Source organism: Microcaecilia unicolor, chromosome 8 (assembly GCF_901765095.1).
Source record: "Microcaecilia unicolor chromosome 8, aMicUni1.1, whole genome shotgun sequence".
Classification (NCBI taxonomy): domain Eukaryota; kingdom Metazoa; phylum Chordata; class Amphibia; order Gymnophiona; family Siphonopidae; genus Microcaecilia; species Microcaecilia unicolor.
The window spans coordinates 153,149,138-153,165,707 of record NC_044038.1 but is presented as its reverse complement, the minus strand read 5'-3'; the positions used below and the strand labels follow the sequence as shown (position 1 = coordinate 153,165,707).

Genomic DNA, 16,570 nt, shown 5'->3' with positions numbered 1-16,570 from the left:
CTAGCAAAGTCCTTTGCTAGCCCTCGCGCGCATGCGCGGCCGTCTTCCCGCCCGAAACCGGCTCGAGCCGGCCAGTCCAGTATGTAGCAAGACAATACACTTCAAGGGAAGACACAACTCCAAAGGGGAGGCGGGCGGGTTTTGTGAGAACAATCAGCCTGCTGTCCTCGGAGAATACCTTCTACAGGTATGTAGCATTCGCTTTCTCCGAGGACAAGCAGGCTGCTTGTTCTCACTGATGGGGTATCCCTAGCCCCCAGGCTCACTCAAAACAATAACATTGGTCAATTGGGCCTCGCAACGGCGAGGACATAACTGAGATTGACCTAAAAAACTTACCAACTAACTGAGAGTGTAGCCTGGAACAGAACAAACAGGGCCCTCGGGGGGTGGAGTTGGATCCTAAAGCCCAAACAGGTTCTGAAGAACTGACTGCCCGAACCGACTGTCGCGTCGGGTATCCTGCTGCAGGCAGTAATGAGATGTGAATGTGTGGACAGATGACCACGTCGCAGCTTTGCAAATTTCTTCAATGGAGGCTGACTTCAAGTGGGCTACCGACGCAGCCATGGCTCTAACATTATGAGCCGTGACATGACCCTCAAGAGCCAGCCCCGCCTGGGCGTAAGTGAAGGAAATGCAATCTGCTAGCCAATTGGATATGGTGCGTTTCCCTACAGCCACTCCCCTCCTATTGGGGTCAAAAGAAACAAACAATTGGGCGGACTGTCTGGTGGGCTGTGTCCGCTCCAGGTAGAAGGCCAATGCTCTCTTGCAGTCCAATGTGTGCAGCTGACGTTCAGCAGGGCAGGAATGAGGACGGGGAAAGAATGTTGGCAAGACAATTGACTGGTTCAGATGGAACTCCGACACGACCTTTGGCAGAAACTTAGGGTGAGTGCGGAGGACTACTCTGTTGTGATGAAATTTGGTGTAAGGGGCCTGGGCTACCAGGGCCTGAAGCTCACTGACTCTACGAGCCGAAGTAACTGCCACCAAGAAAATGACCTTCCAGGTCAAGTACTTCGGATGGCAGGAATTCAGTGGCTCAAAAGGAGGTTTCATCAGCTGGGTGAGAACGACATTGAGATCCCATGACACTGTAGGAGGCTTGACAGGGGGCTTTGACAAAAGCAAACCTCTCATGAAGCGAACAACTAAAGGCTGTCCTGAGATCGGCTTACCTTCCACTTGGTAATGGTATGCACTGATTGCACTAAGGTGAACCCTTACGGAGTTGGTCTTCAGACCAGACTCAGACAAGTGCAGAAGGTATTCAAGCAGGGTCTGTGTAGGACAAGAGCGAGGATCTAGGGCCTTGCTGTCACACCAGACGGCAAACCTCCTCCAATGAAAGAAGTAACTTCTCTTAGTGGAGTCTTTCCTGGAAGCAAGCAAGATGCGGGAGACACCCTCTGGCAGACCCAAAGAGGCAAAGTCTACGCCCTCAACATCCAGGCCGTGAGAGCCAGGGACTGGAGGTTGGGATGCAGAAGAGCCCCGTCGTCCTGCGTGATGAGGGTCGGAAAACACTCCAATCTCCACGGTTCTTCGGAGGATAACTCCAGAAGAAGAGGGAACCAGATCTGACGCGGCCAAAAGGGAGCAATCAGAATCATGGTGCCTCGGTCTTGCTTGAGTTTCAACAAAGTCTTCCCCACCAGAGGTATGGGAGGATAAGCATACAGCAGACCTTCCCCCCAATCCAGGAGGAAGGCATCCGACGCCAGTCTGCCGTGGGCCTGAAGCCTGGAACAGAACTGAGGGACCTTGTGGTTCACTTGAGATGCGAAGAGATCCACCAGGGGGGTGCCCCACGCCTGGAAGATCTGTCGCACCACACGGGAATTGAGCGACCACTCGTGAGGTTGCATAATCCTGCTCAACCTGTCGGCCAGACTGTTGTTTACGCCTGCCAGATATGTGGCTTGGAGCACCATGCCCTGACGGCGAGCCCAGAGCCACATGCTGACGGCTTCCTGACACAGGGGGCGAGATCCGGTGCCCCCCTGCTTGTTGACATAGTACATGGCAACCTGATTGTCTGTCTGAATTTGGATAATTTGGTGGGACAGCCGATCTCTGAAAGCCTTCAGAGCGTTCCAGATCGCTCGCAACTCCAGAAGATTGATCTGTAGATCGCGTTCTTGGAGGGACCAACTTCCTTGGGTGTGAAGCCCATCGACATGAGCTCCCCATCCCAGGAGAGACGCATCCGTGGTCAGCACTTTTTGTGGCTGAGGAATTTGGAAGGGACGTCCCAGAGTCAAATTGGAGCAAATCGTCCACCAAAACAGGGATTCGAGAAAACTCGTGGACAGGTGGATCACGTCCTCTAGACCCCCAGCGGCCTGATACCACTGGGAGGCTAGGGTCCATTGAGCAGATCTCATGTGAAGGCGGGCCATGGGAGTCACATGAACTGTGGAGGCCATGTGGCCCAGCAATCTCAACATCTGCCGAGCTGTGATCTGCTGGGACGCTCGCACCCGCGAGACGAGGGACAACAAGTTGTTGGCTCTCGTCTCTGGGAGATAGGCGCGAGCCGTCCGAGAATCCAGCAGGGCACCGATGAATTCGAGTTTCTGCACTGGGAGAAGATGGGACTTTGGGTAATTTATCACAAATCCCAGTAGCTCCAGGAGGCGAATAGTCATCTGCATGGACTGCAGGGCTCCTGCCTCGGATGTGTTCTTCACCAGCCAATCGTCGAGATATGGGAACACGTGCACCCCCAGCCTGCGAAGCGCCGCTGCTACCACAGCTAGGCACTTTGTGAACACCCTGGGTGCAGAGGCGAGCCCAAAGGGTAGCACACAGTACTGGAAGTGGCGTGTGCCCAGCTGAAATCGCAGATACTGTCTGTGAGCTGGCAGTATCGGGATGTGTGTATAGGCATCCTTCAAGTCCAGAGAGCATAGCCAATCGTTTTGCTGAATCATGGGGAGAAGGGTGCCTAGGGAAAGCATCCTGAACTTTTCTTTTACGAGATACTTGTTCAGGGCCCTTAGGTCTAGGATGGGACGCATCCCCCCTGTTTTCTTTTCCACAAGGAAGTACCTGGAATAGAATCCCAGCCCTTCTTGCCCGGATGGCACGGGCTCGACCGCATTGGCGCTGAGAAGGGCGGAGAGTTCCTCTGCAAGTACCTGCTTGTGCTGGAAGCTGTAAGACTGAGCTCCCGGTGGACAATTTGGAGGTTTTGAGGCCAAATTGAGGGTGTATCCTTGCCGGACTATTTGGAGAACCCACTGATCGGAGGTTATGAGAGGCCACCTTTGGTGAAAAGCTTTCAACCTCCCCCCGACTGGCAGGTCGCCCGGCACTGACACTTGGATGTCGGCTATGCTCTGCTGGAGCCAGTCAAAAGCTCGCCCCTTGCTTTTGCTGGGGAGCCGCGGGGCCTTGCTGAGGCGCATGCTGCTGACGAGAGCGAGCGCGCTGGGGCTTAGCCTGGGCCGCAGGCTGTCGGGAAGGAGGATTGTACCTACGCTTGCCAGAAGTATAGGGAACAGTCTTCCTTCCCCCGAAAAATCGTCTACCTGTAGAGGTAGAAGCTGAAGGCTGCCGGCGGGCGAATTTGTCGAATGCGGTGTCCCGCTGGTGGAGAGACTCTACCACCTGTTCGACTTTTTCGCCAAAAATGTTATCCGCACGGCAAGGCGAGTCCGCAATCCGCTGCTGGATTCTATTCTCCAGGTCGGCGGCACGCAGCCATGAGAGCCTGCGCATCACCACACCTTGAGCAGCGGCCCTGGACGCAACATCAAAAGTGTCATAAACTCCTCTGGCCAGGAATTTTCTGCACGCCTTCAGCTGCCTGACCACCTCCTGAAAAGGCTTGGCTTGCTCAGGGGGAAGAGCATCAACCAAGCCCGCCAACTGCCGCACATTGTTCCGCATGTGGATGCTCGTGTAGAGCTGGTAAGACTGGATCTTGGACACGAGCATAGAGGAATGGTAGGCCTTCCTCCCAAAGGAGTCTAAGGTTCTAGAGTCTTTGCCCGGGGGCGCCGAAGCATGCTCTAGAACTCTTAGCCTTCTTTAGGGCCAGATCCACAACTCCAGAGTCGTGAGGCAACTGGGTGCGCATCAGCTCTGGGTCCCCATGGATCCGGTACTGGGACTCGATCTTCTTGGGGATGTGGGGATTAGTTAGAGGTTTCGTCCAGTTCGCAAGCAATGTCTTTTTTAGGACATGATGCAAGGGAACAGTGGACGCTTCCTTAGGTGGAGAAGGATAGTCCAGGAGCTCAAACATTTCAGCCCTGGGCTCGTCCTCCACAACCACCGGGAAGGGGATGGCCGTAGACATCTCCCGGACAAAGGAAGCAAAAGACAGACTCTCAGGAGGAGAAAGCTGTCTTTCAGGAGAGGGAGTGGGATCAGAAGGAAGACCCTCAGACTCCTCGTCAGAGAAATATCTGGGATCTTCTTCTTCTTCCCACGAGGCCTCACCCTCGGTGTCAGACACAAGTTCACGGACCTGCGTCTGCAACCGGGCCCGGCTCGACTCCGTGGAGCCACGTCCACGATGGGGGCGTCGAGAGGTAGACTCCCGCGCCCGCATCGGCGAAGCTCCCTCCGCCGACGTAGTCGGGGAGCCCTCCTGGGAGGTGGCCGCAGTCGGCACCGCACGCGGTACCGACGTCGGGGACCTCACCCCGGGCGATGGGCCAGCCGGCGCCACGCTCGACGGTACCGGAGGCGCAAGCACCGCCGGTACCGGAGGGGTAGGGCGCAACAGCTCCCCCAGAATCTCTGGGAGAACGGCCCGGAGGCTCTCGTTCAGAGCGGCTGCAGAGAAAGGCATGGAGGTCGATGCAGGCGTCGACGTCAGTACCTGTTCCGGGCGTGGAGGCTGTTCCGGGCTGTCCAGAGCGGAGCGCATCGACACCTCCTGAACAGAGGGTGAGCGGTCCTCTCGGTGCCGATGCCTGCTGGGTGCCGACTCCCTCGGCGACCCAGAGCTCTCGGTGCCGACGCGGGGAGGGGACCGGTGTCGATGCTTCTTCGACTTCTTCCGAAGCATGTCACCGGAGCTCCCCGGCACCGACGAGGAGGACGTCGAATCCACCCGTCGCTTCCTCGGGGCCGAGACCGAAGAGGGTCGATCTCGGGGGGGCTGTACCGCAGGAGCCCTCAGGGTAGGAGGAGACCCACCCGAGGGCTCACCGCCACCAGCAGGGGAATGGACAGCCCTCACCTGCACTCCACCCGATGCACCACCGTCCGACGACATCAGCAGACGAGGTCCTGGTACCACCGACGTCGATGCAGCTATCCGATGTCTCGGCGCCGATGCAGAGGCCCGATGCCTCGATGCGCTCGATGCAAGGGCGGCCGAGGAAGATGGTCTGGACGCTGACGACGTCGATGCACTCGAAGATCCCGGTGCCAATGCCGACGAAGAGCCCGAGAACAACACGTTCCACTGGGCTAGTCTCGCTACCTGAGTCCGCCTTTGAAGCAGGGAACACAGACTGCAGTTCTGAGGGCGGTGCTCGGCCCCCAGACACTGAAGACACGACGAGTGTCGATCAGTGAGCGAGATAACCCGGGCGCACTGGGTGCACTTCTTGAAGCCGCTGGAAGGCTTCGATGTCATGGGCGGAAAAATCACGCCGGCGAAATCAAAAGCCGAAATGGCGAAAATTGAAGCACCAAAATTTAGAGGGAGAAAAATCTCGACCGAGGCCAAAAAGAGGCCTACCCCGACGACGAAAGAAAACTTACCGGGGCAAAAAGCTGGAAGTACGGGGAGGATTGACACGAAACCCGGTGGAGGGTTTCCGGAGCACTTCCCGACTTTAGAAAAGCTTTTCCGAAGAAAAAAACACGCTCAAAAAACAATTTGGACGCGCGAGGTCAACTTTCCGGGGCCCGACACGGCGAAACACGACCGTACCGAGTGCGGACAAAAGAAGACTGGCCGGCTCGAGCCGGTTTCGGGCGGGAAGACGGCCGCGCATGCGCGGTGCGCGCGAGGGCTAGCAAAGGACTTTGCTAGTGAAGTTTCCGATTGGAGGGGCTGCCGTGGACGTCACCCATCAGTGAGAACAAGCAGCCTGCTTGTCCTCGGAGAAAAGTAGTTCATACCATGTCTGAATTCTGCTCCCTTATTATCAAAAGCGATGTTATAGTACTTGGTTTATGTATGGAAGGTAACTCCAGGATAAAAACACAGGAGTTGATCTTCAAAGACATATACCGTGTTTCCCCGAAAATACGACACTGTCTTACATTAACTTTTGCTCCCCAAGACGCGCTAGGTCTTATTTTCAGGGGTGTTTTATTTTTCGGGGAAACATCGGGGTCGCACCCCCACACCCAAGGTCGCTGGGCCCCCCCCCCCTCCACCCGCCCTCCGTCGCTCCAGGCCGGAACTAACCTTAAACGCCTCCTTTCACCTTCGCACTCGCAAGCAGCAACAGGGCAGGCCACTCCTTCCTTCCGTGTCCCACCCTCGCCTGACGTAACGTCTGCGAGGGCGGGGCACGGAAGGAAGGAGAGGTCTGCCCTGCTGCTGCTTGCTGCGAAGGTGAAAGGAGGCGCTTCAGGTTAGTTTCGGGAGCGACGGAGGGCGGGTGGAGGGGGGGCCCGGCAATCTCGGGTGGGGGGGCAACCTCGGGTGGGGGTGACGGTCTTGTCCGGCTCTCGGCGGCCCTGCTTCAAAAGAAAAACTTTGCTAGGTCTTACTTTCGGGGGAGGCCTTAATTTACCAATTGCAGCAAAACCTCTACTAGGTCTTATTTTCAGGGGATGTCCTATTTTCGGGGAAACACGGTATGTGTCTAACTTTGGGTGTTATCTGGATAAATCTTTTCCTTTCAAACCTTGGTACTGCTGAATGGATAGCTTTTGGTCAGTTACAGAGTTGTCCAACCAAAAAATTATCCAGATAGGTGTAGGAGAGTGGAATACATTCCAAGGGCATGCCTAAAAGTTAATTAGACAGTGCCAATATGGAGTGCTATCCAGTTAACTTGGAGCACGTAAATGGTTGTCCAAATTTAGCTGGGTAACTTATCAGGTTATCTTAAGGCCAGAGAAGCTAACTGAAGATCCACTGAATATTGTCCTCATGTGTAATACATATTTCAATGAGCCCACGCTAATTAAACCTGAAATAAGATATCTCAACTTGGAGATTCTTTAGGAGCTTGTTGAAATGCTGGTGCTTTTGGGGCAAGAAGCTCCCAATTCAAATCCAACAAAGGAAATTTATTACAGAAGGATCCTAATTGCCATCCTAACATCTTATATCTGGATGGATTATAGATGCCTATAATGATTAAAAGTATTTAGAGGGCAATTTTTAACACTAAGCATTTTGATGCAAACTCCACGAGTACTTTCCGTTTGAAAACTGCCTAATAAACCCCTGGATTCTGCACCTGCTTTTTCAGCAGGTACCTTTTCTTGAAACACACATGTAGTTTTGAAAGAACATATATTATTGCCTCCCTGGTCCAACCCCACAAATATACAGAAAATCATACATGTGCTATATAAAACAGTGTTTCCCAAGTCCTGTCCTGGAGTACCCCTTGCCAGTCAGGTTTTCAGGATATCCACAATGGATATGCATTGAAGAGATTTGCATATAATGGAGGCAGTGAATGTAAATCAAGTTCATGCATATTTATTGTGGATATCCTGAAAACATGACTGGCAAAGCATACTACAGGACTGGACTTGTAGAGCACCAGGTATACTTTAATCCATATACAGAGTGGGAATTTTTCAAATAGCCCTTTTATTAGTATAAAGGAGCCATTTATATGAAAATTGCCTTCTCAAAATATAGTCTGTGGGCCAGCCTTGTGGCTTATGCTGCAGATGACAGTACTCCTAATAGCAACCTGCTTAACTGCTAATCAGTACTAATTAGAACCAATTATAGCCAATAATTGGCTATTAACTCCAATTAACAGCCAATTTTATGCGCGCAACTAATCTTTGTCTATAACTTGAGTACACAAGTCAGAAATTTGAGTGTGCAAATTTATAGAATTTGGGGGAAAGTGTCCTGTAGTTTATTTTGCCTCTCCCTCCAGGCTTAAATTCTTCACCTCGCAGTAGATTTGAACACAGGCCTGCTGCACTGTCATCTGCCTAAATAAAACAAAAAATCCCCATTATAACTGGTAGATTCTCTAACAGACCTCCTCTAAAACCAGGAAAATGGTACTACTTCTGTGATTAATATATTATTCATACATATGTGGAAAAGAGTGCCCTCAGATATTTCCACACCCATTTAGTAGCATAATATAACCACTGACAGGTTAGGGGAGAGCAGTCTTCTTGAAGGACTTCCTGTGAGAATGTTCAAGGAGCCCTGGGCGTCTAATCACTAGGACACGGGGCTCATAAGATAAGTTTTTCATTTCCATATTTATGGTTTTTGTGTTATATATTCCCTTATCAGCAGCTGGTTTGAGTTTTGACTCGTATTGAGAAGTTTGTAAACAGCACAGAAATAGCACATTTTGCACTGTTCGAACAAAAAAAAAAGAGTGGACTTATGAACGAAGTGCTATGCCACTCATCAGTGGTTATATTATGCTACTAAGTGGGTGTGGAAATTTCTGAGGGCACTGTTTTCCACATATGTATGAATAATATATTAATCACAAGTAATACCATTTTCCTGGTTTTAGAGGAGGTCTGTTAGAGAATCTACCAGTGATAATGAGGATTTTCTGTTTTGTTTAGGCAGATGACAGTGCAGCAGGCCTGTGTTCAAATCTGCTGCCCAACAAGGCCAGCAGGAATTGGACACACTGCTGAGGTGAAGAATTTAAGCCTGGAGGGAGAGGAAAAATAAACTACAGGGCACTATCCCCCAAATTCTATAAATTTGCATACTCAAATTTTTGACATGCGCACTCAAGTTATAGAATAAGGTTATCCCCGCCTCTTAGTTGTTCTGTCTGTTTGTCTGTCCTATTTAGATTGTGAGCTCTTTGAGCAGGGACTGTCTTTTTATGTATGGTGTACAGCACTGCGTATGCCTTGTAGCACTATAGAAGTGATAAGTAGTAGTAGTTGCGCGCATAAAATTGGCTGTTAATTGGAGTTAATAGTCAATTATTGGCTATAATTGGTTCTAATTGGTACCGATTATCAGTTAAGCAAGTCGCTATTTTACAAGTTGCATGCTCAAACTCCAGAGTGTGTAACTTCAAGGGGACATGGGCCTGGGGGGACATGAGCGGGTTGGGGGGGGGTGTCAGACAGGCACACAGGTTACAGAATATTATCTACACACCTCACTGCCGCTCACTGAGCTATTGTAAGTGCTCACTCCTACAGTTAGGTGTGTAAATGTGGACTTATGCTAGTATTCTGTAACGGAAGTTGCAAGTAAAATTGCCATTATAAAATTCACACTTAGGAAGAATCATCCCAGTGCCTAAATTTTGGAAACCTTTTGAGAATTTATCCCTATTCAGGGCCATTCTCTGGAGATTTCCAGCTAGCCCACAAGGTTGGAAAAGTTGCTCATGCTACCCAATCCTGCGGTTTAGGGTGGATGGAGTGCTTAATGAAGGAGAAAATTAGATACATGGTCTAGAAATATATGCTATGGTAGCTGATGGGATGGTCAATGATAGAGCCAGATGTGTGGTACGCTTGCACTTATGGCTTGAATATTTGGAGCCAAATATCATGGGATAGTGCAAACTACTAACAGATGATAGAGAGTGTCCACGAGTCTAAGAGGTGAATGTACTACTTAAGGAGTAAATGAAGTGACTAATTCCAGCAGAAAAAAAAAGTCATTGCATTCCTCATTATGAGCCACTGTGCTCCTTTTGCCTTCACAAACGAAGTTTCAGATCTTATGGATTAGATAAAGCAGCTAATAAAGTGGGTGGTTTGGGGAAGCAAAGGTACTACTACTTATCATTTCTATAGTGCTACTAGACGTACGCAGCACTGTACACATTATACACAGCTACTTTCTCTGTCCCTAGAGGGCTCACAATCTAAGCTTTTGTACCTGGGGCAATGGAGGGTTAAGTGAGTTGTCCAAGGTCACAATGAGCTACAGTGGGAATCAAACCCAGGTCACCAGGATCAAAGGCGGCTACACTAACCATTAGGCTACTCCTCCACCCCAAAACCAATTAAAGAAGAATAAGAGAGGGGGAAAGCATAGGCCTAACAGATAAGGATAAATCAACCACTCACAGGGTCCACGCCTTCTTTCTCCAACTTAGCCTTTTCCAGGTAGTAGCTTTTCTCAGCAACACTGAGCAGTCGCCAGCTCTCACTTATTTTCTTGTTTATCTCAGAGTGGGGCAAGTGGGGGAGCTCCTGCTGCACTTTCAGGTAGATATCATAATAATACAAGAGATAGGCGGATCTGAAATATTAGGGCACACAGGTTGTGACAATGTCATGGCAAGTGCTCATACTTTACTAAAAATACACTCTCTTTTCAAAAGCTGCAGAGGACAAAAGAAAACAACTATATGCTCTCACCTGAAAGTGACTAGGAAAACAAAGATGATAAACTGCACTGAAGCTGTAATTTGTGTACACTATTATACTTCCACAGGGTGCTCAACTACTTAGTGAAACCTGATGATTCAAGCCACTGTGAGACACAGACTTCAGAGAAGTCCACAACTAGGTATACTAAAGAAAATCACTGTTCAAATAAAATGGACTTCTAGACACATTTAGGAGGTGACACAGTAACATTATGATTTATATGGTTACCTTCAGATTTAACTACATAAATCACAAGTTTTTGAAGTTTGAGCACTACACATCTCTTGATTGGACAATTAGGTGACCACTAAGTAATCCATTTAGAAATGGAAGGAGCTCAAGGGGTGGGACAAAAAAGATAACTAGATAGCACTAAATGACTGCACTATCTGCCCATTTTGATTCTTTTAATCAGGACCAGAACTATCCTAATTTAAATGAGTCACTTATCCGTTTAAACTCAAGACTATATGTTCAGCAATCCCATAATAAGCTTAAAATCTACTTCAAAGATACCAGGTAAGTTGTCTGAATATCTTGAACAGTGGTCACCCCATTGAATACTGCTTCATAGTAAATGATGGCAGATAAAGATCAAGATAGCACAGCCAATCTGCCTAGCAGTGGCTTGTCCAATTTGGGTAAATGTCATATACAAATTCCTAAATGGAACCCAACATCCATATTTCCTTCCTTTCAAAGCATTACCACTGCCTTTTAGAGTTGTGATTGCCATTATGTGCAGATCACCCCAATGCTTTCTCACAAATCCAATTATTTTAAGCATTCCTGGGGGCATGTTTAGGTCAAGGGAGGAAAGTATACACATATATGCCATTTTCACATTTCTGCAAATGGATTTCCAACAAAAATCTACTTGCAGAAAAGCAAATGTAGCAACTGCATCTACTTTGTACCTGTGACAAATCTGCAACCACTTTTGCTTTGAAGATTGATGCAAAGCCCATGGATAAAAAGTGCATGCAGTCTTTGTTCCAGTGAGGATGGTTTGAAACTGGCTCTATACAAATATAGCAAGACCTGGCAGTCAGCTCTAGGTGGTAACAAGATTCTCAGGCAAAGAAACAGCCTCTAGTATCAAGAGTCACTACTGGTTACAGCTTTTTTATTGATAGGATCTTCTCAATTAAAAAGAACCATGTTGCATCTGGAGTCTGGTATTTAACAAACAATATAAAACACTAGTGACTATATCACAGAGAATGACAGAAGGGTAGGGGTTGGATTAAGGCTGCACGGTAGCTATCTCCTGCTCTGTCCTGTCCAGCGTCACTTTACTCTGCTATTCCCTAGCAGAGACAGAAGAGAAATGGAGGGGAAATGACAGGAAGGAAGGGACTGCATTAGGGAGCAGAGCAGCTCTGCTCCCGTTTGTTCCCTGCATTTGAAGCAAGAGGCTCTCAAGTAACTGGCATATGGGATTAAACGGCAAACGCGAAGTCCTTATGCATATTGGACAATAGGGCTTTGATTCCCTTTGAATAGTGGAACATATACACAGTGGCGTTCCAAGGGCGGCTGACACCTGGGGCGGATCGCCGATGTGCCCCCCCCCCCCCCCCCCGGCGAAACGACACCTCCCCCCCCCCAGGTGCATTTTTACCTGCTGGGGGAGTGCTGCGCGCCTGTTGGCTTCGCTCGTTCCATGCTCCCTCTGCCCCGGAACAGGAAGTAACTTATTCCAGGGCAGAGGGAGCACGGAACGAGCGGCACCGACAGGCTCGCGGCACCCCCCCCCCCCAGCGGCATGCACCCGGGGCGGACCGCACCCACCGCATATACATTTTAACAATGAAAAACAAGTTTTCAGTTTTGGAAACAGACATATTTTGACTTCCAAACATGACTGTAGATGCACTAAGGATACAGTAATACCAAAACAGAACTTTAACATCATCATTTTATTATCCAGTGGTTACACTACCACTCTTACCAAATCTCCATCACAAGTACCCTAGGAGACTGGAGGATGAGGACTCACCTGGGTTTCTTGGCCTTTTCCCCCTGATCTCCATTTCCTCTGTATTTCTTTTTCTTCTTTGGGGGACCCGAAGATACATAGGTGTAGCCAGTCTCCACTTCCTCCGAGACAACAGTTACCTCTGTACCATCATAAGGCGCATCCATTCCTAATCTGACAAGGATCGACAGACAGAAAACCTGAAGCCCTCCATTATTTTATTTTCAGCAAGGGTAAAAAAAAAAAAAACTGCTTTCACAGCTTAGGGCAAGGAAACAGTCATAAAAATGACAGATGGTTCCCCTGACTACAAAGGCAACACCAAGACTAATAAAAAATACAGAATTTTAAAAATGTTGTAGCATGTTAGTGCTTGTTAAAAAGCAAAATCTACAACACTGCACACTTAAGTGGCACATTTCCTTTCTGGATGAAAGCAACCCCTCCCTCCTCAATTATGATTTTCTTATTGGGGGGGGGGAGAGTTGTTTTAGTTTCAGTCAAAAAACATCACCCAACCTACACTACTTGACACTAACTTCCTGCTATCACTGTGCCCCCTCCCTTCTCCGGTGCCTCCCCCTCCAGCGTTCCTCTTCTTGACTGGCATTCATGATCCACCACTCCATGACTGTCAGTACACTTCACCACGGTCATACTTCTATGCTGCTCTTGAGAGAACAGCACAGGAGTATGAGAACACACAAGCTTTAATTTTTTGAGCGCCACACACATTATTCCCTCTAAGCTGAGAAGGAGTCCTCCACCTATAGTCCTGCCAGTTGGGGAAGCTGCTTCACTACCATATTTTCAATACTGAAGCAAAGGCAAGCTCTGTGGGACTCCAGGAAGCCTGCCTGTTCCTAGTTATTCAAAACACAATATTGAAGTATCGTCTTCCACTTGCAGTAATGCAGTTGGAGGACTCCTGGTCAGCTTAGAGAGAACAGTGGCCACACAGCACATTAATGACAACTGGTTGATTCAGAACTGAGGGTCGTAGAGGTCCAAGAATCAGAGGAGGAGCCTTAGCTGATAGCGGGAGCGGCCTGAGGTTCAGCAGCAGAGAGGAACAAGCAGTGGAGGTGTCAGGAGTTCATGGAAGAGGTTCAAATAGCAGTGACAGCAAAACCCAGAGGAGGAAGCCAGCAGGATGTAGAGCAGTGCATACCTAACTGTTGACTGAGACCCCATTTTAGCAAAAGATAAGCAGGTGACCCCCCCCCCCCCCCCCAGTCCTACTTTGTTGCCCACGCCACTGTTCCCGGCCATCATGTAGTGCTGGCTGCAATGCTGCCATCATTCCCTGCTTCCTAACAAGCTCACATAGGCCTTGTTTACAGTACAGGCTCAGTAGAAGGCACAGGTGGATAACATGGGGGGCTCCCCCGCCCATCATGATCGTGACCCCAAATGTAGATTTTGTGAGCCTATTTGGGGTCATGACTCACAGTTTGGGAAGAACAAACCTACTGCAAAGGTGAAACAGAAGAGAGACTTGGAGCAGTAACATTGATCGTGTGGAAGGAGTTAATCTGTGGATGGGTGTAAAGGGGAGGGGGTGAGTGTACTAGGGCTGAGAAATGAAAAACACCAGCAAGGCCTCCTACAGATCCTGGGTACTATTCCTATGCCTCTTTTGTTCTAAATACTTACTCTGCTTTATTATGTAGCTGACCCCTGCTGACACTACTACACTTACTCTCAGTTTTGGCCTGTATAGGGGATGAGAATGCTGGGGGCCTGTGAAGTGGTATGACTGGTGTGTTGGAGGCAGACTATAGGGGAGGGGAGAAGGGGGCGATGGTCAAGAAGAACTGCACGGTTCATGGAATTCTTTCCAACCTCTCTGCATATACATGTGTTGGGGAGTTATGGGGGATAGATTTATTTATGTGTTGCATTTGTATCCCACATTTTCCCACCTATTTGCAGCCTCAATGTGGCTTACATTATGCCGTAGTGGCGATCGCCATTTCCGGAGTGAGAAATCCAAAGTTCATACATGATAGAGTAAGTTAGACATTAACTTATAGGGTAAGTTAAACAATCAAATATAGAAAGTTCATTTCAGCATGAGAGATAGAGTGGTAATGCGTTAACGTTCATTAGTGACAGAGTGGCTGAAGCAATCATGTGTAGAGAGTTCAGTTTTGTCAAGTTTTGGTAGAGTTTCGTTGTCTAGTATTTAGGATGGATCCTTGTGGTATGCCTTTTTGAACAGGTTAGATTTTGTGGGTGGAGCAGTTTGTATGGTGGTGAGGCAGTTGTGGATTGAAAGAATAGTACAGGAGTATGTGAACCACACGGACTCAAATTTAGGAGCATCACACAGCAGAGAGAGGGCAACTAGATGAATCAGAACTGAGGGTGGAAGCAAGAACAAGAGAAGGAGCCTCTGGTAGGCTGGTGGGACACTTGCAGGGGCATAGTTTTGGGAGTGGTAGGGCAGCTGCAGGAGAATAGTTTTTGGTGGTGGTCAGAGAGTCTGTGGGATAGTGGGGCAGATGCATGGGGTATGTTTTGGGGGTCAGGGTAATTTGTGAGACCGAGGTCCAGTTGCAGGGGATTATTTTTTGGTGGGGCTACGAACAGATTACAAATTTCAGATTGGTCTTGACCTTAAGCCAAACTTTTAAATCTGACCTGCTGTAAAGATTGAATACATATGCCTATGCCAATATGCTTACAAAGCCAAAACCAATACCAATCTGAAGTCCTGTTTTCCCCTGGGAACAGAAAGAGAGACAGGCTATAAATCAACAATTTAAACTAAAATAAACAAATCTCAGTTAAATGCAAAATGAAAAATCTGGTACTTATGACTTCTGTGTTTTACCTTAAAAACAGAATTGGCAAGGTTCACTGGACATGCAGAATTTACATCTCAGGCAGACGTTATCAACACAGCTATCATTAAGATGTGTTATTTTACCACAACTTGTGCTATTCAAGCACAGGTCCTATTTTTTGTATTAAATACCTCTACACAAATAGGAAAAAGGGGCAACGTCTGGAAAGCAGTATATACTAATGCCCAAGTATGGGAAATAAGATTTTAGATCTTGAGACTATGATGGTAGAGGCTGTTTTGGATTTACTGGCAATCACAGAGACTGGGTAAGAAGAAAGGGAGGAGTGGCATTATTAAAGATAATATTAAAGCCACAAAACTGCAAGACCTACAGGGTAAAGAAGAGGCACTGTGAGTCAGTCTGAAAAAAGGAAATGGCAAATGTATTTACATTGGTGTGATATACAGGCCTCCTTCACAAACAGAAGTAGACAGAGATTTAATTGAAGACATTCAAAATATAGCTGTGAAAGAGGAAGTACTACTAATAGGTGATTTTAATATGCCAGATGTTGATTGGGGTGTCCCTATTGCAGGGTCTTTTAGAAGCAGTTTGTCCTGATTAGATTGTAAGCTCTGTTCAGCAACGACTGTCTCTTCATGTTCGAGTGTGCAGTGCTGCGCATGTCTAATAGCACTATAAAAATGATAAGTAGCAGTAGTGGTGGATCCTGGACTTTCTACAAAGGGAATTCTTCCAGAAGTTGGTAATGGAACCCATGATGGATGAGGCCATACTGGACTAATTGTGTTTACTGAATCAAGGGATTTCTGACATCCAGAACACACCAAGTCAAATCAAACTCAGATACATCTCCACCTTGGAAAGCGGAATGTGGAGTACCTCAAGGATCACCACTCTCGCCTATATTATTCAACCTAATGATGACACCACTGGCTAAATCTCTATCCAAACAAGGCCTCAATCCATTTCTCTACGCAGATGACATCACCATCTATATTCTCTTCAAACAGAACCCCACAGAAATCGCCAAGGAAATAATAAACAGCATGAACATCATGGAATCCTAGGCATCGGCATTTAAGTTAAAACTCAATAGAGATAAAACCCAATGTCTCATTCTCTCGTCCCAATACAATAATGTTCCCCCCTCGGCAATTAACGCACAGGGTTCATCCCTCCCAATCTCAGATCACTTGAAAATCTTAGGAATAACAATTGACTGCAACCTAACGCTAGAAAGCCAAGCTAAGAACACGACCAA

General features: G+C 48.1%; 1 protein-coding gene across 2 annotated transcripts in view; it reads right to left on the bottom strand.

Annotated features, from left to right (window-relative positions):
• The window catches only part of HMGXB3 (HMG-box containing 3), a 115,196-nt gene that overhangs the window by 71,031 nt on the left and 27,595 nt on the right, over positions 1-16,570 (bottom strand). The window contains exons 2-3 of one of the 2 annotated variants that reach the window (XM_030212274.1): positions 12,512-12,664; positions 10,204-10,378 (exon numbers count right to left, since the gene is read on the bottom strand). In XM_030212274.1, coding sequence (XP_030068134.1) covers positions 10,204-10,378; positions 12,512-12,657 — 321 coding nt within the window. In that variant the 5' untranslated portion in view covers positions 12,658-12,664. The remainder of the gene's footprint in view (positions 1-10,203; positions 10,379-12,511; positions 12,665-16,570) is intronic. The other variant, XM_030212273.1, reaches the window with a different exon arrangement.